We start from the raw sequence: 23,366 nt of genomic DNA on the forward strand, positions 1-23,366 counted from the left end.
ATAAGTAATTCAGGAATAATTAGTTCACTTTCATTCTGTTCCATCTTTTCCTCCATCCAAAAACACTGGAACTGACTTTCTATGTTTGAGTAGGGAGACTTGGCTTCTCTGGCTTCTCTCTCTCCCCCACCTTGTCACAACTGTTCTTAAAATGCCAAAGTAATCTACACTTGCTGCTAATTCTGATGTAGAAATTGTAATCTTGTGTTCAGTTGTCAGCTTCTCAGGGTACTATGTCTTCCTGAGGAATGCAAATTAGTACAGGTAAGTGCTAACTCCATTTTCTGTAGAATCAGTTCCAAGTGATCATTTTAGTAAAGCTTGCTTAGAGGCCAGTATAATTGCTGTAATAGTAGATCTGGATCTGTCTCTGATAATATTCTCTACAACATTCTCACTTAGATTGAATAATTCCTTACATAATGATATGTATCATCAACAAATCTGTTGTATGGATGTATTAGAAATAATGCCTACATGACAAGATAAGCTAATTTATTTCTGCTAATACTTTTTGTTTCCTTCAGAAATTAGTAAATGAGACATTCCAGAAACTCTGGTTTACTCCAACTCCACACCATGACAAAGCAGCAATGACCAGGAAAATACTAAACATCACGGATGTGGTATGTTAAAAAAAATTGAATTAGGTTGCCTGCAGAATTTGATTATGTTTTTAGTATCTTTGAACTATTGTCTGTAGTCTTTTAAATTACTTGCATATTTTTTGTATTCTGTTAGGTTGGTGCAAAAGTAATTGTGGATTTGGACAATGAATTTTAAAACATTAAACTAGGCTCAAACACATCTTTATTAATCAAAATAGGAACCATTACAATCAACACATTTTTGCCAATGAGAAATGAGTTGGTTTATTCCAGTAGTGTTCCAAATCTGTGATTCGGGATTCGACGAACACTGGGAAAGCATTTTCTGCATCCCACTGGTTGTGGAAGCATTTTCCCTGCAAAAAGTTGTGTCAAGATGCTTGAAGAAGTGGCAGCTGGTTGTAGAGAGGTCAGGTGAATATGGTGGATGCGGCAAAACTTTGTAGCCTAATTCGTTCCACTTTGGAAGCATTGGTTGTGCAGTGTGCAGTTGGGCATTGTGGAGAAGAATTGGGCCCTTTCTGTTGACCAATGCCGGCTGCAGGCATTGCAGTTTGCAGTGCATCTCATCGATTTGCTGAGCATCCTTCTCAGATGGAATGGTTTCTCTGGGATTCAGAAAGCTGTAGTGGATCAGACTGGCAGCAGACCACCAAACAGTAACCATGACCTTCTTTGGGTGCAAGTTTGGCTTTGGGAAGTGCTTTGGAGGTTCTTCTCAGTCCAACCACTGAGCTGGTTGTTGCTGGTTGTCCTATAAAATCCACTTTTCGGCGCACGTCACAATCCGATGGAGAAATGGTTTGTTGTTGTTGCGTAGAATAAGAGAAGATGATACTTCAATATGATGATTTTTTGGATTTTTGGTCTACCCGTGAGGCACCCACTTCTCGAGCTTTTTCACCTTTCCTTTTTGTATAACATCATTTCCATAGTCTAAAATAAATATAAAATAAACAGCAAGTAGTAAGTCAGTAGCAAAAAAAAAACCATAAAGCAAGAAAAGCATGTTAAAATGATGTATAACCTAACCACATTTGTTTAAGAATGCATTCCAATTTCAAATGGCAAATTTCAACAATAAAAAAATGCAATTCCTTTTGCACCAACCTAATAATTATCAGATGATTTTCTTTATATGTCTCTTGGCATTGAATATATACTAGAATTATTCATCTGATGGAACAGGCTGTAAGAAACTTTAAATGCTCACTAATCTGCTGGCAATTATAACTGAGACCACATTATATTCAGGTTGTCTAAAATACTTGTTCAGTTAAAACACAATAAATTTGTGTTATATTTAACATTTTCCAGGAAGTACTAGTAGCAGCATATCGTAAAGTCTAACTTAGAAGTTATCTCTTAAAAGAAAAATTTCCTCAGTTGATAACATTTATTTTGGAAGATTAATAAGCTGTTTTAACAAATACAGGCTTATGTTCTCACCTAGGGTAAACTAGTATCTGCGTAATTTTATCTACTTTTTAGGAGCAGCAAATTAAATAGTATGTCTCAAAAAAAATCTGTTTCAAATAAAATGCTTCTACATTTGTAGTGCAAATGTGTTGTGTAAAACCACTGTGCTGAGAAGGTATTTTAATATCAATTATACCAAGATGTAAATATCAAATAAAAGTACTCACTCACTACTTAAAATTATGGGTTAAAACTCCATCCAGCTTTTCAGTATTTTTACTAAACAGTAGTGTAGTGTGCATTTTTCCAGACTGAGAAGTTGGTTGATTTGACTTCAGTTTAATTCTCAGTTTTCCTGTCAATTCTATTTTGGAGCACCTGTGAACTGTTCCTGATATATGATGCCAGTGAAGGCTTAGTTTGTTTATATAAAAATTTGTATATGCATGTATGTTGCTTTTTCCATGCGAGAGACGGAACCTGACACACCAGTGTGATGTTCACAGAGTTCACTTTATTGTCAGACCGGGCTAGCTTTATAGCAAAGCTGCCCTGTCCACGCGCCTTGCAACAATGTGATTGGTTGTAACGTGTTATACAATAACGTAATAGGCTGCATGTACTGTCCACGTGCTCTGCCCGCGCATGTCCGGCGATTGCTCACTCATTGTTACCTTCTAATGGTGCTCCTTTAGTTTCTTTTGTCTCTGGCTTCACCTCTCAGCCAGGCTGGCGACAACCCCATCCCCCCGGGGCGGGTGGGGGGCTCTGCCACTACACATGTATATACCCGCACATGTTCATTTTTAATGTCAGGCTTGCATTTGTGCTTTAATCTGTACAAAATGTTTTACTACAAAACCAAAATTTGGTTTACGTTAGAGCCAGCAATCTCCAGTAAAATGTGTATGACTTGTGTTGTATGGGATACAAATTCTGGAATCACTTAAATGGTGAGAACTACTTTTCAAATGCATAAGACAGTTTCTGATCTCCAAATATATTGTACTGAACGTATATGAAAACATATCTATGCATGTTTACTGATCTTTTAAGATGACATCTGTACTGAAGTAATTTTTCTTCAGATGCCTTTCTTAATCAGTTTATTCTCAAAACTATTTTTAGGTTGCAGCTTGTAGAGATACAGGGTATGATTGGTTTGAACAGCTTCTTCAAAATGTAAGTAATGCATTTTTTTTTGTGGTTTTGTTTGTTTGGGGTTTTTTTGTTTTGTTTTTGTTTGGTTGGTTGGTTTTTTACTTCCCTTAACTTTTTCTTCACCATGTAACTTTTATGGAGAAGTTAAATGCTTTTGTAGTGCAAAATCCTTGTGTATCTGTAGTAATTTTTATAAAACCAACATGTATCCAGTGTAAATGAATGCACCCTTAATACTAAATCATTTTCTGTTTCATCTGCTATAGCTGTTGAAGTCAGAAGAGGATGCCACATATAAACCTGTGAAGAAAGCCTGTACTCAACTTGTTGACAATTTGGTTGAGCACATTCTTAAATATGAGGAATCCTTATCAGGTAATATTGTTTACAACATATTAGCTCCTTTGAATTTTATATTGTACTCTAACAGTAGTTGATCAAATTACTATTGCAAAAAGTTACTGTTACAGAATTCTTATTACGAAACCGATGGTAATGAATTATTGCATTTAAGTTCATTATGAACTTTTGAGCACTGTATAATAATAAAGCTTCCCCTAATTTTCTCTAGCTAACCACAATAATAGAGCTACTTTAAAAATAGCTTGTTCAAATGCACTAAAAACAAAACAAAACAAATGTGGCAAGCTTTATTTGCACTAATATGTTCTACAGTTGTAATCAGAATCATTGGCTGAGTCAGTGTACAGTAAGTAGTTTAAAAACTAGTGATGTCTTTGAAGCATCTTTGCTTCTTATTTCACATATTTTGTGATCACATGCAAATGTTAACACATTATGTTCTCATGTCTAATCTAATAAGAATATTCTGTATTGATCTTGAAAGATATGAAAGAGATATTCATATGATGTTTTGGCCATATGTTTTTCATTGCTCAAACATTACTTTGTGTATTTTCTATTTTTTTGCAGATTCTGACAACAAAGGTGTGAACTCTGGTCGCTTGGTTGCTTGCATAACCACTTTGTTCTTATTCAGCAAAATCCGGCCCCAGCTAATGATCAAACATGCCATGACCATGCAGCCATACCTGACCACTAAATGTAGTGTAAGTAGAGAAAATTAGAAAATCAGTCTTTTTTTTTTTTCCTAGATAATTAAGTATGGAAATTAATGGCTGTCTTGTATGCTTGATGAAATTGAAGGCAGGAAAAGAGAAATGAAAATTATGTTTCTATTTCATGAGCATCATACCTTCTGAAGATATTAGGTCCTTTTGATGATCTCTCTAGCTTCTAAGATGCTGTTCCTCACCCTCTACCTCCACATTTTACAGCTAAATAAGACTGAAACTTCTGCTGTGTCTTTCTCTTGAGGACTAAACCCCAGTTTTTCACCTGTTATGAAATAACTTCTTAAATTTTTTTGGTTTATAGTCACTGTTATAAATAAGAGCCAATAAATCGATTCTGAGTCAATCAATCGATTTTATTTAGCAAGCGGTAATTAGGCAAAACAGCGCTGGGTGACCAGGGGAAGCTCAGTTCCACCAACAGGCACACCAAATCAACCTTTCGTATGTGCTTATATACGTTGTGCGTTCGTTTACGTGCTGGGAATTTCCGTCTCTGGAACTTTTGTTATCTGTTGCAACATCCGAGCGCTTTGTTATCTGTAACACCATCTGGGAGTCCTATTATCTGTGGCACCATCCGGGAGTCCTGTTATTTATGACACCATCCGGTAGTCCTGTTATTTATGGCACCACCTGGTAGTCCTGTTATTTATGGCATTGTCTTTAACTACTACTACAAGGTTCTACAAAACATAATCAAACTCGCACAAGCACAGTTACTGCTTACAATAATATGCATAATACAATTGAATCCTACTCGATTTGTTCAACATTAACAATTTTGACCATCACTTATTACAGTCACAGTCTTAAAAGTAGTTAAGATTTAACATATGAATCTTAAGACTAAAGGTATGGTTCCATAAACAGAGTGATCTAACATATAGAAAATATCAGAAGGAAAATGTCCTGCTTTATCCTCTTCAGCACTTCACCTCTTACTTCCCTAGCTCTTGAGTTTCTGTATTCCCCTGTAAGACAGTTTAGCTCACAAAAATGGTAGAGACCTATAATGTTGAACCCCCCATTCCTGTAAAATGGCCCCCCTCCTCTGAAACATTGTGTTGCTTTCTGCCATTTTGATTAGTACAGTTGGCTCAGTGACGGTTGTGATGAACCCCTGATCTGGCAGAAGGAGCAGGGTGGGATCATGCATCCATGGCTCAAGGAAGAGCTTGGCTGAATGGGTGGCAGCAATCCATTACATTAGATCAGCTGCCCAGGGAAGGGCAGGCTTGAGAATATTTGCCAGCTTAGCTTGTAGGTAAAGCTTACCATTTCACAGGTTTAGCCCTGGAGCATTCTCTAGGCACATCTACAACAGACTTTTGGAGCTGCTTCTGATCAATCGGATCAGAATAATCAGGTTATCTGATTATTTACTTGCTGCAACATCTCTTTTGTGCATTACATAAGTTTTGTACTTATACAGGTCGAGATGAATAGTACAATTAACACTTTCAGCTCATATGTTAAATAGCTTGATAGTAGCATTTGGAAATTATCCTATCATGATTAGTGAGCTTGATTTGTCAAAAAAGTAAATTTCTAGCAAGATGTATATTTAATATATAAATGTTTTCCATAGATTCCTCACAATACATATACAGTCATGATAATGCAAACCAGTAGTCATTTTAATTGTAATTTCTATATTAGTGTGTGTTATTATCAATTTTGTTTAAGCCACATTCAGCCATTGCACAACTTCATTTCTGGCAAATACATGATGCTAGGTATTGTGTGTTCTCTAGTGTGCATGTGTCAGGAAGAGTTCCTAGATTTGCTGTAAGACTCCAAAAAATTATCAAGACCAAGTTTTCAGGTCTGTCACAGCCTTGATAAGAGGTGAAGTTCTGCTTCTACATTTTTTTTCCAGAAGCTCTAGAAACCAAGAACTTGCTTTCAAAATAATATGTAATTTAGAAGCATATGTAAACTATATAAATATTCTTTTAAATCTTTATCAAATATCTTACTTAAGATACATAATTGTATTATACTATTATGTAATTGAATTATATAAATATGTAATTGTATTATATTTATATGTATTATGTAATGTTAATACATATGTATTACATAATACATATTAATAATACTTAGCTTATTGGTAACACAGCCAGAACTGTTAAATGCTATAAATACTGTCGTTTCAGACCCAGAATGATTTCATGGTGATCTGCAATGTTGCAAAAATCTTGGAACTTGTAGTGCCACTAATGGAGCACCCAAGTGAGACCTTTCTTGCCACTATTGAGGAGGACCTCATGAAACTCATCATCAAATATGGCATGACAGTAAGCTTTTAATTGCTACTATTCAGTTGATTCCATTTCACATTGCGAAATATATATTTTCATTTTAAACAAAGTCTGTCTTTGTTATGAAGATAACTTTTGAGCCATGAAAACACAATGTTCTTAGTTTACTGGTGTTTGTATGTGTTGTTATGTTTTAACAATTATAAGTTTGGGTGGATTTTCACAGCAGTCTAGCAGATGGACATTACATCTGTTAGATTGTTAGTTTTAGTTCTACATAGCATTTTCCTACATAACTTCACAAAAATCTCAGTTTTAACTTCTAAATATATAACTCATTTGTTCTTTCTTGATCCTAGGTTGTTCAGCATTGTGTGAGCTGTCTTGGGGCTGTTGTGAACAAGGTCACCCAGAACTATAAATTTGTGTGGGCTTGTTTTAACAGATACTATGGTAAGTAAAATCACAACATGTAATTGTCAGTCTTCAGTTTTGGCTACAAGTCTTGTTTTAGGGATACACCATGATTAAATACTATGATCAAAACTTTTATCTTACTGTAGGTGCACTTTCAAAATTAAAAAGTCAACACCAAGAAGACCCCAACAGTACAATACTTACTGCTAATAAACCAGCACTCCTTAGATCACTTTTCACTGTTGGAGCATTGTGTCGGCATTTTGATTTTGATCAGGAAGATTTTAAGGGCAACAGTAAGGTAAAATAAATTGTATTTATTCTCTGCATCTTATGTATATTGAATGCTTCTCTTCAATTTGAAAGCATGGTATTCCTAGTCCCTCAAAGCTATGTATTTTTTTCATAATGCATAATATATAGCTTTTTGATTTGTAAACACCTGGTTTTGCAAAGGCCATGCAGTAAGATTGTGTTCCTCCTTTTTGACATTTATGCTTTTATAAGATATTAAAAACATCTGTTTCATCTTCAAATAGCTATTATTTTTGTTTTCATTTTCTCAGGTTAACATTAAGGATAAAGTACTTGAACTGCTGATGTATTTTACAAAGCATTCAGATGAAGAAGTACAGACAAAAGCCATTATTGGCCTTGGTAAGAAATATTAATAGTTTTTATAAGCCTACTATAGTAAAAATCCATGCATTTCAGCAGGAATTCATTTATTTGTGTAGTGGCAGGGGAGTTTGTTTAAAATCAAAGTTCACTGCATGTTTTATTTGAGAACTGGCTATAGAAATGTAGTCAAAGGGATACTTTGAAGTTGCATATTTCTGCAACAGAGTGGATGCTTTTGACAGCGAATGCCTTTTTGATGTGCGACCAAGCATCAGGTTTCCAAAGTAATGGAGGTGTTATTTATTCCCTACATGCAAGTATATTGTAACTACAAATTTTTCTTTTTTCTTTTTTCTTTTTTCTTTTTTCTTTTTTCTTTTTTCTTTTTTCTTTTTTCTTTTTTCTTTTTTCTTTCCCCCAGTTCACAATGGTGTGGTTAAAGAATAACTAGAAAAAATGCTGGAAAACCTTTGAGAATTTTAAGTGTAGGGGCAGGTATTCCACAGGAGTCAAGGGAACTCTGGCAGTTTATACCAACTGGGGGATGCTCTGTGAGTTTTCACAAGGCACTGATATGTTGTCATAGTCTAAATATTACAGTTTGGTTTGGGATTTTGTCAGTATTTCAGTTTTAAATAGATTCTTTATCTGAAGGCATTAATATGGTATCTCAGTGACTTGCAGTAGTGCATGAACTGCCATTGAGTAGTTTATATCATGTTCATCCTCTGCTCAAGGACCAAAATTGTACATGTGAGAGAATCTTGTTTGGGCAGATAGGCCTTGGTTTCTGGAAGAGTTCAGTTCATGGTTATAGAATCATAGAATCATTTCATTTGGAAGAGACCATCAAGATCAAGTCCAACCATAACCTATCCTAACTCTAGCACTAAACCATGTCCCGAAGAACCTCATCTAAACACCTCCAGGGATGGCAACTCTACCACTTCCCTGAGCAGCCCGTTCCAATGCCTGACAACCCTTTCCATGAAGAATTTTTTCCTAATATCCAATCTATACCTCCCCTGGTGCAACTTGAGGCCATTTCTTTTCGTCCTATCCCTTGCTACTTGGGAAAAGAGACCAACACCCTTCATGCTACAACCTCCTTTCAGGTCATTGTAGACAGCAATAAGGTCTCCCCTCAGCCTCCTTTTCTCCAGGCTGAACAGCCCCAGTTCCCTCAGCTGCTCCTCATCAGACTTGTGCTCCATACCCTTCACCAGCTTCATTGCCCTTCTCTGCACTCTCTCTGGTACCTCAATATCCTTCTTATGATGAGGAGCCCATAACTGAACACAGTATTCAAGGGGGGGCCTCACCAGTGCCGAGTACAGTGGCACAATTACTTCCCTAGTCCTGCTGGACACACTATTCCTGATCTGGACACACTGTTCCTGATACAAGCCAGGATGCCATTGGCCTTTTAGGCCACCTGAGCACACTGCTGGGCACACTGCTGGCTCGTATTCAGCCGGCTGTTGATCAACACCCCCTGGTCCCTTTATGCCAGGCAGCTTTCCAGCCACTCTTCCCTGAGCCTGTAGCATTCCCTGGGGTTGTTATGACCCAAGTGCAGGACCTGGCACTTGGCCTTTTTAAACCTCATACAATTGGCCTCAGCCTAACGATCCAGCCGGTCCAGATCCCTCTGTATGGCCATCCTACCCTCCAGCAGATCAACACTCCCACCCAATTTGGTGTCATCTGCAAACTTACTAAGGGTGCACTCGATCCCCTCATCCAGATCATTGATAAAGAGATTAAACAGAACTGGCCCCAATACTGAGCCATGGGGAACACCACTCATGACCGGCCGCCAACTGGACTTGGCTCCGTTCACCACAATTCTTTGGGCTCGGCCCTCCAGCCAGTTCTTTATCCATCGCAGAGTACACCCATCCAGGCCATGAGCTGCCAGCTTCTCCAGGAGAATGCCGTGGGATACGGTGACAAAGTACACAACATCCACAGCCTTTCCCTCATCTACTAGGTGGGTCACCTTGTCATAGAAGGTGATCAGGTTGGTCAAACAGGACCTGCCTTTCATAGACCCATGTTGACTGGGCCTGATCTGGCCTGATATGGTTCTCTTGTAAGTGCCATGTGATGTTACTCAAGATCATCTGCTCCATGACCTTGCCCAGCACCGAGGTTAGACTGACAGGCCTGTAGGGCCTGTAGTTCCCCGGATCATCCTTCTGGCCCTTCTTGTAGATGGGTGTCATGTTATCCAACTTCTATTCAACTGGGACCTCCCCAGTTAGCCAAGATTGCTGGTAGATAATGGAAAGTGGCTCAGTGATCACCTCTGCCAGCTCCCTCAGCACCCTTGGGTGTATCCCATCTGGCCCCACAGACGTGTGGGTGTCCAAGTGGTGTAGCAGGTCGCTAATCATTTCCCGTGGGATTATTGGGGCTTCATTCTGCTCCCCATCCCTGTCTTCTGGCTCAGGGGTCTGGGTACCTGGAGCACAAGTATTCTGACTATTAAAGACTGAGGCGAAGAAGGCATTTAGTACCTCAGCCTTTCCCTCATTCTCTGTCACTATGGCTTAATCTAAAGTAAGTTGCCTCCCATGCATGTGAGCTTGCATTGTGTGGTTTAACTGTGGTCAAGAATTTGCCTCCTTATGCTGCTGTTTGGTGGCTTTTTAGATATCCTGTTTCAGTTCTGGCTAGGGAGGACTCTGAGGACAAGGACTGAGACTGAATCTTGATTTGATATTCTTTGAGGAAACCATTTCAGACAGCTGAGTGGGATTAATGGCTTTAGAGTTGCCTTTGTTGCAGGAGCAATACTCCAGTGTTCTGGACTAGCTGGAGGTTTTTCTAGGCATTGTATCAAGATGCACAACACTTACTGTAGTCCATTTTAATTTAATTGTCCTCTGCAGAATATTACACATAGGATAGGGGCTGTCTTCCTAACCATAGGCATGATTGCTTTACTCATAGATGCTGAGAATCTTGCATTTGTCAAAAATATTTCTGAATTACAGACTGAACTGTGATCAGTTTAGGGGAAGAGGAGAAAACAGAGGTGGCTTATCAGTAGGCATTCTTCAGATATTTTTTTTTCTCTGCCCATAAGCATGTCAGTCTTTATTTTAATTAAACCTCAGACAACTGTTTTCAGTGATATATTAATCTCATCTAAGTATTGGTTCCATTTTGAGGGTAGCTGCTGTGCGGGAAGAAATCCCATCAGAGTTCCAGACCCGAGCGGACGGAGGAAGAAATGCAGCCGACTCAATATGAGTGATAAAGCATACTTCAACTTTATTGCCCGAGATAGCGTGCATTTATACCAAATACCATAATTATGCATACTTGTCTCTATCTAATAGGCTAAGCACTAAAAGGTTACATTTACTTACTCCACCTACTTGGGTTTAGCTAGCTATGCGCATCCCGCATTCTTCTGACTCTTATCTCTTCAAGGATATCCTGACCCTGCCTTAGTTAGTACTTTTCCGTTCCCCCCTTTCCCACGGCCTAATAGACAAGCTAACTAAGGCCTACTTATGTCAACTAAAATGGGCTCTGCTCGTACAGTTGCTTGGTGGACTCATGTCCGTGCTCCTTGAGCCAATCCCCGACACTGCTGGATGTACAGAGATGTGGTAGGCAGCTCAAAGTTCTACCTTACAGGCTGGTAATTGAGCCACGTCATCAAATCCATTCAACATTTGTGTGCAGCAGCAAGGTAAAAATTACTAACGAGCTAATTCAACATTTATATACAGTGAAGGCTTTCCAATCAGTAATTATTAGTGTGTCCTTTCAGTAAAGACGCTCAGCAGTTTTAGCATTTGCTTTGGGATGTATCACTGCAGTTGAGGGATTAAGCTTAACCATATGCTTAATGATTATGGTTATGCTTCTCTTCTATATGTGCACTTGCAAGGCAGATTGAGGATACAAAATTTTGTTAGTAAATTTAACTAAGCCTGTAAGTATCTAACAGGTAATGTCTTAACCAAGTTCAGTGCTTACTCTTAACAGAGTAAAAACAAAGGTATGAAGAGAAGTGGTGTGAGGGCAGCCCCGAGATGTGAAGTCAGTCCTTCAAGGAAACAACAGATGCCTTTTTTCATCTCCTATGACAAATTCTTATGCCAAGTAAGATTTCTTCCCTGCTTACAGGGGATGGAAAAATAAGAATTTCCCTGAGAATACTGGTGGTTTTAGACTCTTTTAAGTAAGTGAATGAAGGAAATAAATAGTTATGGATTGTTACACATGCATGCAAGTGCTTTTCGTTTTTAAAATTAACCTTAAGAAATGGGTTGGACTTTCTCAGAGGTGGTCAAGTTATAAACATTAATATACACCTGTATAGAGTGGGCAATTATACTACATACTCCAAAGAGGAGCATCATTCTTTTTACTTTCACCTCTTTCCCCTCCATCTCCCCTGCTTTCTCTCTTCTTCCTGTTTTGAGACTGAAATGAGATCTCAAACATACTGAGGTCTTGCCCTAGACTTAGCCTTTACCTACACTGTCTTTTCTGTGTGCACAGAGACAGTTTAAAAAAACTGACTCTATCTTCCCTTTGTTATAGCCACTTTTATACATTGCTTTTGCATAATTTTATTTGCTTTCATTTTTTCCCCTCATTCTTCTTTTATGTTTATATGTGTTTGGCGAGTTCATTTTGAATCTTAGTTTCCTGTCGTTGTGAAAAATACACTTAATGTCTACTTTTCTCACAGTCTTAAAAAATGAATCAAGTAGTTAAGCATAGTTTAAATTGGGAAGTTATGTTCTCATTACTGGTTTTTTTATGATAGTCTGTAAGAGTTCATTGGCAGCACTTCTAAATCTACATACGGGATCTAAAATGATATATACTGTCACTAATTTAGATCAAAGTTTTTATGAAATAAAGGCTTCCCTGACTAAGAATAACCACTTCTTTGTCAAGGCTAAGGCTGCAGCTAAAAACAGTTCTATTGTATCTTCCAACATATGTAGTCTTGGGAATGCTTCAGATAGTTTTCAAAAGAAGACCTTAATAGGTGTATGAATAATGACAGTGAGAGGTATAAATTTTATTTACTGTGTTCACTATGTTTATTTCTTTTAAGATTTTATTCTTTAAATACTTGTGATATTTATCAATTTTTCTACATTTGCTCTGCCTCCATATGAATCACAGTTCAGCAGTATATTTTTCTCCAAATATATCAGAAAAACAATGGGTAATTTTTAGCAATGTTCCTTCCTTGTTCTTGGGATACCTCCTAGTTATTCAGATGAAAACCAGAACACTGGACATGCTTCCAAACCTGTTTAACTCTCCTTAGTGCAACTGCCCTGGGTTGGCACTCCATCTTTATCTATCAGAGTCATGGCTAATAGAATTGTCATGGCTAATAGAACTCCTTATAAACTTAGAATGGTGTACATATGAAAAAGCATTACTGTTTGTACTAGAAAAAGCTATGCTGTTGGAAGGAGATAAATTTCATACCTCTGTTTTGAAGAAAGACTTAAAAAGCAGAAATACAGTTTCTAGATAATAATGTGAAATATTTCCTCTTCCACCCTTAGGATTTGCATTTATACAACACCCAAGTTTAATGTTCGAACAGGAAGTGAAGACTCTGTACAACAGCATTCTTTCAGATAAGAACTGTTCCGTAAACTTAAAAATCCAGGTGTTAAAAAACCTCCAGACCTACTTGCAGGAGGAGGATACACGTATGCAGCAGGCAGACAGAGATTGTAAGTGTTGAGTACTTCTGTGCTAATGAAGCATGCAAAACCTAACTTTCTGGTATACAGTTACTATATACATGAACTGTATAACTGATTGTTATCTTATTGATAATGTTGTACACCAAGTATCTTAGAATAATTTTCAAAAATAATGTGCATAGCTATATTGAGAAGTGTAGCTTATTATTTACTTTGAAGACGTATAAATACTGAAAGCAATCAAGAATGCATAATTGCTGTAATGATGGTAGTAATACTTATTATCAAAATCTTCTCTAAGGTCAATTTGCATATATAAAATAAGAAATACAAAATAAGAAATGTTTTAAATTAAAACCTTTATTGAGGAACAAGACTTTAAAGTTGTGTCTCTAGTTTTTTTAAGTATATTTGCCATCAGACTATTCTGTGTTTCATGAGATCATAAACCCATTCTAAGACAACTGAAATGTGTATGTATTGTAAAGCTTAAATATCAGTACGCATCAAGTAATGGCAAAGTAAATGATTATACTGTGATGAGTATGCTATTGCTTTTGTGCTTTTTGCAGGGAAAAAAGTAGCAAAGCAGGAAGACCTGAAAGAAATGGGGGATATTTCCTCAGGGATGAGTAGTTCCATCATGCAGCTATATCTCAAACAGGTCCTTGAGGCTTTCTTTCATACCCAGTCCAGTGTACGCCACTTTGCTCTAAATGTCATTGCACTGACGTTAAACCAGGGTCTCATCCATCCTGTTCAGGTATGTTAGGCTTTTATGATGGGTGTTTTTGTTATTCAGGTTTTCACACTTGCTAAATACATTTATAGTTTTTTCTCTTCCAGCTATGCTACAGTAATTTCTTATTGTAGCAAGGGGCCTTTACAGAAAGCATATTTTGAAATGTTTTATGTTGTTTAGCCAGTGAGATCCAAATGCTGTATTTTCTTGTTTTTGGATCAAGATGTAAAAGCCCAGCTGGTGCCTAAAGAGCACTTACAAATGTACATTGGAGCATATTTCTGTTACACTTATAAATTTCAGGTGTATGCCAAGCTGTTTTCTTTATTTGATTCTTTATCCTGAAAACTATCAGCTTGCCTCCACCTCGATCCCCATGTCCTCCAAACAGTATGGAATTCCAGAGTCAATGTCAGAACTTCAGTTATCATCTCCATTATTCTTTGCTTACATAATATTTTTTTAATTCTTTGTTTATACTGCAGCATGTTCAGTCATAAGTGGTGTTTTCTTTTTCTTAAAATGCCATTTTTTTTGTAGTGTAAATTTGCATTAGAATTTGAAACAGAAATACTACCTGAAACTTCACACAACTTGTATAATTTATAATGCTGGTCTCTTGTGTATTTTGTACTATCTCCTTGCAGAGGGTAGTCAGGTAGTAAGTTGCATAGAGCTTCCTATTCTAGTTTCTGCAGTAGTCAGAATAAAGCAAGAACAACAGTGCAATAGAAAAACAAAGAGTGAGAAAGAGGAGGTACAATGACTCTGAATAATCATTTCATTTGTTTTTCAAGTGTGTGCCATACTTAATTGCTATGGGCACAGATCCAGAGCCCTCTATGCGAAACAAAGCTGATCAGCAGTTGGTGGAAATAGACAAAAAATATGCTGGGTTCATTCATGTAAGTAATTCTAATTCATCATTTTACAAAATACTGTTACATTCTTTGGTGACTTAACACTTGAAGATAATAATTTGAAGCATCTCTTCCAGTCTAAAAATTCCTTTAATTTATAATTCAGAGAAGTGTTTTCCTTACTGAATAGTATATAAGAGCATTTATTTGACAAGGACAGCTGATTCATAATGTTTAGCAATGTTTTTCCTGTATCAGTAGACTAGGGAAGAGAACACCTTGTAAAACTAGAGGTCCTTAGTGTATATGTATTAGAACATTAAGGCATCAAGGCTTTATAAATTGTAATCTAAGCAGAAGGAGCATAGGAAGGTGTTAAGAACTGAGGGATCTTGCTGAAAGGAAAATCTGAGAACTTGTGGAGTTGTGGCATAGTCCCATTAGTTCTGCTTAAGATCTGAAATTGAGCTGTAGAACCCTCTCCTTATTTCAGAAGGCCCCAGTCTTGGTTCAGCATGTGTACTACATTGTGGGACTTCCCATATCTGATTGTATTCCACTGAAATTGGAGCATTGCTCTGTGTATGGCATCCAAACAAATACCTAATCCAGTAGGTGAAGGCTAGCAGATGAAATTTGCTATGTAAACAGCTGGGATTTAAGGCAATCTATAGATGAAGAGACAACTATGCTGAACAGAAGCAAAGGTGGTATGAGGAGAATTGGATATGCAGCCTAGCTAGGGATTGTTTGTTCTGAAACTAGAGCAGGAGGCTTGTTGTAAGTAAAATCAGCTGGAAATTGCAGAATATATTAAAAAAAAAAAAACAACCCTAATTTTTTGTTTGTCAGTGCTATTGTACTAATATGGACTCAGTTGTTGGTTTCACTACAAGTGACATCACGCATACACATTTGGTAAAATATTCTGTTCATTTTAGTATTGAAAATTGTTTAAATTGGAATACCTGGCTGCAACAGGTAAACAGATTAGCTGTATGTTTCTAACAGAATTTACGGTGAAAGCAGTTCACAAGACATTTTGATCTCTGCTACAAATTCTTTGTTAATCTGTTTCCCAACTTAAAAGATAGTAGTGCACCTCAGTGCATATTTGAAAGTTAAACTCCAGATGAACATCCGCTTAAAAAGAAATAAGCGAAAAAATGAGCTAGCACTTTGTATTAACAGGCTTTTGTTTAATTTTCTTCTTTCAGTTTTACTGCTTGCAAGCAATGGTTTAAATAAATATAAATAATTTTCCATTTCAGATGAAAGCAGTGGCTGGTATGAAGATGTCTTATCAGGTACAACAGGCAATCAATACGTGCCCAAAGGATCCCGTAAGAGGTTTTAGACATGATGAATCATCCAGTGCATTGTGTTCACACTTATACTCCATGATCCGAGGGAACCGTCAACACAGACGAGCATTTCTAATTTCTTTACTCAACCTCTTTGATGATACTGCAGTAAGCATCACATTTTCTTCACTTAAAAAGAAAATAAAATATAACATCACAAGCTTAAATTCTCCTTTTACAATGTATTTTTATGACATAATTATTGATAACTTAATTTCCCTAAGGTACTTTGTTTTGCTTTGTAATATAAGGTATTTACCTATATAATAGAATGCATCATTTTGTACCTTTCTGTACTCAGTTTGGATTGATCAGAAATAGTGTATCTTCAGGTATGAATAAAATTTGTATACATGCATGTTGTTTAGGAGGTAAGTAGAATAAAATTTGTGGTCATGTTTTTGTTCTAGACTGTTAGGAACAGAGCATAAGTGTATAAATCTAAGATATTTGTATGTATATTTATATGTAATTTTTTTTTAACTTTCAGAAAACAGAGGTGAATATGCTCTTGTACATAGCAGACAATCTAGCCTGTTTTCCTTATCAAACACAGGAAGAGCCACTGTTTATAATGCATCATATTGACATTACGCTATCAGTTTCTGGTAGCAACCTACTACAGTCATTTAAAGAGGTATGTGCAGTTATATTTTAATATATTTACTATGATGGAAATATATACTTTTCTATAATGTGGTTAATTCTTCAGTGAATACATTATCATTATTATGATATGGACCAGTAGCATTACTTTGTAACCAGTAGTTAAAAAACAACCAACCCTTTCTGTTCTGGCCTACATCTGGTTGACACTAGTTAAAATCTTCCCTTGCATTGCTGCTTATGTTATTAAAAAAGAACGACAAATTTTTAGTTCTTAATAATAAATCTATATGATTCCATAATACTGCTGTATTAATTGGAATTAATATTAATTGCATGCATCTGGGAAGTACATGAACCAGGAATCATCATGAAATATTGGTTTATTGTATTTGTATAATTTTAATAATAAAATCCAGTTTGCTGTTTCTTTTGTTGTCAAATAGCTGATGGCAGTTGCATGTGTGTCACCTGGGAGAATTTAAATACATTTGGAAGGACTACTCGGCTGGCCAGCCACAGTCTAGGAGGTTCCTCCAGTGCCTTGATGATAACTTTCTGATGCAAAGGGTGGAGGAGCTGACTAGAAGAGGTTCATTGCTGGACCTCATCCTCACTAACAAGGAGGGTCTGGTTGAAGCGGTAAAGGTTGAGGGCTGCCTTGGTTGCAGCGACCATGAGATGGTGGAGTTCAGGATCTCATGTGTCAGGAACAGGATAGCAAATAGAATTGCAACCCTGGATTTCAGCAAGGCAAACTTTGGCCTTTTCAGGCAATTGCTAAGGAAAATCCCATGGGCAAGGCTGCTTGAAGGTAAAGGGGCCCAAGATAGTTGGTTAGTGTTCAGGAACTGTTTCTACCAAGCTCAAGATCAGAGCATCCCGACACGTAGGAAGTCAAAGAAGGGAGCCAGGAGACCTGCGTGGTTAAACAGGGAGCTGCTGGGTATGCTCAAGTGGAAAAGAAGAATTTATAGATCATGGAAGGAGGGGCTGGCCACTTGGCTGTTGTCAGAGGGTGTAGGGAGGCAACTAAGAAAGCTAAGACCTCCTTAGAATTACACCTGGTGAGAGGGGTCAAGGACAACAGGAAGAGATTTCTCAAATATGTAGCAGATAAAACTAACACCAGAGGCAATGTAGGCCCACTGATGAACGAGGTGGGTGCCCTGGTGACAGAAGATACAGAGGAGACAGAGTTACTGAACGCCTTCTTTGTCTCTGTCTACTCTGCTGGAAGCTGTCCTGAGGAGCCCCGTACCACTGAGGCCCCAGAGGAAGGCAGGACAATGGAGGAGTTTGCCTCGGTTGATGAGGACTGGGTTAGGGAGCAGTTAGGCAATCTGGACATCCATAAATGCATGGGTCCGGATGGGATGCACCCGCGGGCGCTGAGGGAGCTGGCTGAGGTCATTGCTGGACCGCTCTCCATCATCTTTGCCAAGTCTTGGGAAATAGGAGAGGTGCCTGAGCACTGGAGGAAAGCAAATGTTACTCCAGTCTTCAAAAATGGCAAGAAGGAGGAGCTGGGTAACAATAGACCGGTCAGCCTCACCTCCATCCCTGGGAAACTGATGGAACAACTTATTCTTGGTGCCATCTCAAGGCATATCAGGGATATGAAGGTCATTAGGGGCAGTCAGCATGGCTTCACCAAAGGGAAGTCGCGCTTGACCAACCTCATTGACTTTTATGAGGACATAACAAGGTGGATGGATGATGGCAGAGCAGTGGATGTGTTCTACCTTGACTTGAGTAAGGCATTTGACACAGTCTCCCACAGCATCCTCACAGCTAAATTGAGGGGGTGTGGTCTGGATGAATGGGTAGTGAGGTGGACTGCGAACTGGCTGAAGGGAAGAAGCCAGAGAGTCATGGCCAATGGGGCGGAGTCCAGTTGAGGCCAGTATCTAGTGCAGTGCCTCAGGGGTCAGTACTGGGGCCAGTATTATTCAATATATTCATCAATGATTTGGATGAGGGAATAGAGTGCACTATCAGCAAGTTTGCTGATGACACCCAGCTGGGAGGAGTGGCTGATATGCCAGAAGGCTGTGCTGCCATCCAGTGAGACCTGGACAGGCTGGAGAGTTGGGCAGGGAATAACATGATGAAATATAACAAGGGCAAGTGTAGAGTCTTGCATCTGGGCAGGAACAACCTCAGGTTCCAGTATAAGTTGGGGAATGACCTATTAGAGAGCAGTGTAGGGGAAAGGGACCTGGGGGTCCTGGTGGACAGCAGGATAACCATGAGCCAGAACTGGGCCTTTGTGGCCAGGAAGGCCAATGGCATCCTGGGGTGTATTACAAGGCGGGTGGTTAGTAGGTGGAGAGAGGTTGTCCTCCCCCTCTACTCTGCCCTGGTGAGACCACATCTGGAATATTGTGTCCAGATCTGGGCCCCTCAGTTCAAGAAGGACAGGGAACTGCTGGAGAGAGTCCAGCGCAGGGCAACAAAGATGATTAAGGGAGTGGAGCATCTCCCTTATGAGGAAAGGCTGAGGGAGCTAGGGCTCTATAGCTTGGAGGAGACCGAGGGGTGACCTTATTAATGTTTACAAATATATAAAGGGTGAGTGTCAGGAGGATGGACCCAGGCTCTTCTCGGTGACAACCAATGATAGGACAATGCCTAGAGAAGTACACTACTTTGAATTCTCACCTTACCAAAATCGTTTTTTAATCTACTAGAAAGAAACAGTGTATTATTTAGATGGGGGACCAGTGTGTATCACCAGCACATAGAGGATGAGATCCTACTTGGGACTTCTTAAGTTCTGTGTTATGAAAAATCATAGTATGTGCAGTAATAATGCAAGTGTGAAATTCTGTAGCTCTACAGGTAATATAATACAACTGATTATTAGTAATACTGTATATGATGACTTGGGGGTTTTTCTGGTCAGCAGTGTAATTAGTGTCATGGAATTTTAACAGAGGCAACTAGATTGGACTAGTGTGTACCAAAGTACATACATATGGAAATCTGTGTAACATGTGAAAATTATATTCGGGTGAAACAAAAGTGGAATTTTCTTCTTGATTTATTGTATTTGGCCTTCTACTGCATTTTACTGTCTCCACTAACAAACTTGAGCAGTCTTTTTAAGAATAACATGCCAGTGGAGTACTTATTGCTTCAGTTCCTTTTGTAACCACCTTGAAAAAAATGTGGACTTTAGATCAGTTTTTCAGGGGCCTTCAGCAACTTTTTGCCATCGATAATTTTAATCTTTGGATATCAAGTTATGATATGATATTTTCAGGGAATTCTTCCTAATTTAAGACAGAAATTATTTTGGAAAGATTTTTTTAAAAATATGCACGATGCTACTTATCCTAATTTTGGAATGTGTGTTAACTTTTCTGTCTTGCAGTCTATGGTGAAAGACAAAAAAAAGGAAAGAAAGCCTTCATCAGATGAGGAGACTGAGAGTGACAGTAACAGTGTCAGTGAGAGCGAAAGTGAGGAGGAAGCTTCTAAGCCTCGGAGGTTACGGAAACGGGTAGACTCTGATTCAGATTCTGATGAAGAAAATGATGTAAATGCTGTGATGAAGTGTTTACCAGAAAATTCAGCTCCTTTAATTGAATTTGCAAATGTGTCCCAAGGCATATTATTACTTTTGATGCTGAAACAGCATTTAAAGAACCTCTGTGGATTCTCTGATAGGTAAGGATATTTAGATAATAAGCCATAAGTTATCTAGTGAGTTCTTTGTAAGGATTAAGATTGGAAGGTTGGTTTTTTTTCCAAGTTGATCGTTAATAATTGTTTAAACAATAGATTTGTATAAGAGAAAAAACATAAATTTAATAGGTTGAATGTAATGAAACTTTGGATTAGAAAAAGCAATGATTTCATTTCTCACCAGGATGTCTATTGTATATGGAATTATTAAAATATAATAACTTATATTGAAGATTTTAAAAGCTTTTCCTTGAAATTGCTTTGGACTTTCCTTAAAAACTCTTTTGTTTTCTTTAAACAGTAAAATTCAGAAATATTCTCCATCTGAATCTGCAAAAGTTTATGATAAAGCGATAAATAGGAAGATGGGCGTTCATTTCCATCCAAAACAAACTCTGGATTTTCTGCAGAGTGATATGGCTAATTCCAAGATTACTGAAGAAGTGAAGAGGAGTATAGTAAAACAGTACTTAGATGTAAGTAAAGTTGCTTTGCAAAAAATCTGAAATCCTTTCAAACTAGGTAACACAGTATAATGCTTGAAAGCAGATGCTGATGTGTTGGATGAACATTTCAAAATGTTAAGTTCCTGGTAATCTTATGCGATATACTGGTAACTCACCATTTCCTTTCAGGATGTTTAGCAGGATTGTCTTTCAAAGTCTTCTAATAAATTTAAACACAATAAAAATTAATTTAAACTAAAGGATATTCATCTTTGCAGAGTATTTTCCGGTTTCTGATATCCGTCTTGTATTCCTCTATCATATAACTTGTTCACTTTATCCCTGACTGTTTCCATCATAGGAACAGAGACTAGATCTAGTGTATTTACCTTCCCCCCCCACCAATTCTTTGAAATTTTTTTTTTTTTTATGTTTGGGATTGGAAGGGACCTCAAAAGATCATCTAGTCCAATCCCCCTGCTGGAGCAGGAACGCCTAGGTGAGGTCGCACAGGAACATGTCCAGGCGGGTTTTGAATGTCTCCAGAGAAGGAGACTCCACAACCTCCCTGGGCAGCCTGTTCCAGTGCTCTGTCACCCTCACTGAGAAGAAGTTTTTTCTCAAATTTAAGCGGAACCTCTTGTGTTCCAGCTTGATCCCATTACCCCTTGTCCTATCATTGTTGGCCACCGAGAAGAGCCTGGCTCCATCCTCATGGCACTCACCCTTTATATATTTATAAACATTAATGAGGTCCCCCCTTAGTCTCCTCTTCTCCAAACTAAAGAGCCCCAGCTCCCTCAGCCTTTCTTCATAAGGGAGGTGCTCCACTCCCTTAATCATCTTGGTTGCCCTACGCTGGACCCTCTCCAGCAGTTCCCTGTCCTTCTTGAACTGAGGGGCCCAGAACTGGACACAATATTCCAGATGTGGTCTCACCAGGGCGGAGTAGAGGGGAAGGAGGAGCTCTCTCGATCTACTAGCCACCCCCCTTCTAATACACCCCAGGATGCCATTGGCCTTCCTGACCACAAGGGCACAGTGCTGGCTCATGGTCATCCTGTTGTCCACCAGGACCCCCAGGTCCCTTTCCCCTACACTGCTCTCTAATATGTAATTTCCCAACCTATACTGGAACCTGGGGTTGTTCCTGCCCAGATGCAGGACTCTACACTTTCCTTTGTTAAATTTCATCATGTTATTCCCCGCCCAACTCTCCAGCCTGTCCAGGTCCCGCTGGATGGCAGCACAGCCTTCTGGTGTGTCAGCCACACCTCCCAGCTTAGTGTCATCAGCAAACTTGCTGATAGTACACTCTATTCCCTCGTCTAAATCGTTAATGAATATATTGAATAATATTGGCCCCAGCACTGACCCCTGAGGCACTCCACTAGATACTGGCCTCCAACTAGACTCCGCACCATTGACTACCACTCTCTGGCTTCTCTCCTTAAGCCAGTTTGCAACCCACCTCACTACTCTATTGTCTAGACCACACCTCCTCAACTTAGCTGTGAGGATGCTGTGGGAGACTGTGTCAAAGGCTTTACTGAAGTCAAGGTAGACTAGAGAAAACTTAAAATTTTGGAAACACAGGAAGAAAACTTTTACATACCTACTAGAAAATGAAAGTTAAAAGTTTGTAGAACAAAACACAAGCTGTTGAAGTTTGAAGTTGTCTGCCATTTGTTTTACCCTGTTTATCTTTTCATTTGTTTTTTATTTACTGTAGTGTGATATAAATGTATATTTTTAAAGTTAGGATGTGGACTGATCTGGGGTTTTTTTTAATAGTTCAAGCTCCTTATGGAACATTTGGATCCTGATGAAGAGGAAGAAGATGGAGAGGTTTCAGCTAGCACAAGTGCTCGGAACAAAGCAATTACCTCACTGCTTGGAGGAGGCAGCCCTAAAAACAATGCAGCTGAGACAGAGGATGATGAAAGTGATGGGGAGGATAGAGGAGGAAGCACTTCAGGGGTGAGGCGGAGGAGGAGTCAACGTATTTCGCAGCGTATTACGTAAAATTACTTTATGTGCTTATAAATGTTAGTCTATTATATTAAATGTACACCGAGTAATGTAATCCACATGAAAGAAAGCATTTTGTAGATAGAGATTCTCTACTTAACCATTTATACAACTTTTGTAGAAAGTTTAACAGAAAAGACAATAAAAAATAAACACAAACAACAACAACAAAAAACAAAACAAAAAACAAAACAAACAAAAAAAAAAACAGAAAATGAGATTTATCCCATATAAAAATTTATTAATTTTCCTTTGGAATGTACTGTGTGTTATCCTTTTTATTGTTGCCAAGTTTTTATGTAGCTTTATGATTCGTGTGTATATATAAT

At 38.3% G+C, this 23,366-nt stretch overlaps 1 protein-coding gene across 7 annotated transcripts in view; it reads left to right on the forward strand.

The window, feature by feature from the left end:
• The window catches only part of LOC135577155 (nipped-B-like protein), a 187,763-nt gene that overhangs the window by 162,847 nt on the left and 1,550 nt on the right, over positions 1-23,366 (forward strand). For 5 of the 7 annotated variants that reach the window (XM_065044955.1, XM_065044954.1, XM_065044960.1 and 2 more), the window contains 16 exons: positions 528-626; positions 3,156-3,209; positions 3,455-3,563; positions 4,122-4,258; positions 6,445-6,585; positions 6,909-7,002; positions 7,113-7,267; positions 7,533-7,623; positions 13,149-13,322; positions 13,868-14,058; positions 14,835-14,942; positions 16,169-16,369; positions 16,752-16,898; positions 20,247-20,542; positions 20,862-21,036; positions 22,801-22,986. In XM_065044955.1, the coding sequence (XP_064901027.1) occupies positions 528-626; positions 3,156-3,209; positions 3,455-3,563; positions 4,122-4,258; positions 6,445-6,585; positions 6,909-7,002; positions 7,113-7,267; positions 7,533-7,623; positions 13,149-13,322; positions 13,868-14,058; positions 14,835-14,942; positions 16,169-16,369; positions 16,752-16,898; positions 20,247-20,542; positions 20,862-21,036; positions 22,801-22,986 (2,358 nt within the window). Of the gene's footprint in view, positions 1-527; positions 627-3,155; positions 3,210-3,454; positions 3,564-4,121; positions 4,259-6,444; positions 6,586-6,908; positions 7,003-7,112; positions 7,268-7,532; positions 7,624-13,148; positions 13,323-13,867; positions 14,059-14,834; positions 14,943-16,168; positions 16,370-16,751; positions 16,899-20,246; positions 20,543-20,861; positions 21,037-22,800; positions 23,055-23,366 lie in introns of all 7 variants that reach the window. The other 2 variants (XM_065044956.1, XM_065044957.1) reach the window with 2 other exon arrangements.

This window comes from Columba livia, chromosome W, assembly GCF_036013475.1.
Source record: "Columba livia isolate bColLiv1 breed racing homer chromosome W, bColLiv1.pat.W.v2, whole genome shotgun sequence".
NCBI classification, from domain to species: domain Eukaryota; kingdom Metazoa; phylum Chordata; class Aves; order Columbiformes; family Columbidae; genus Columba; species Columba livia.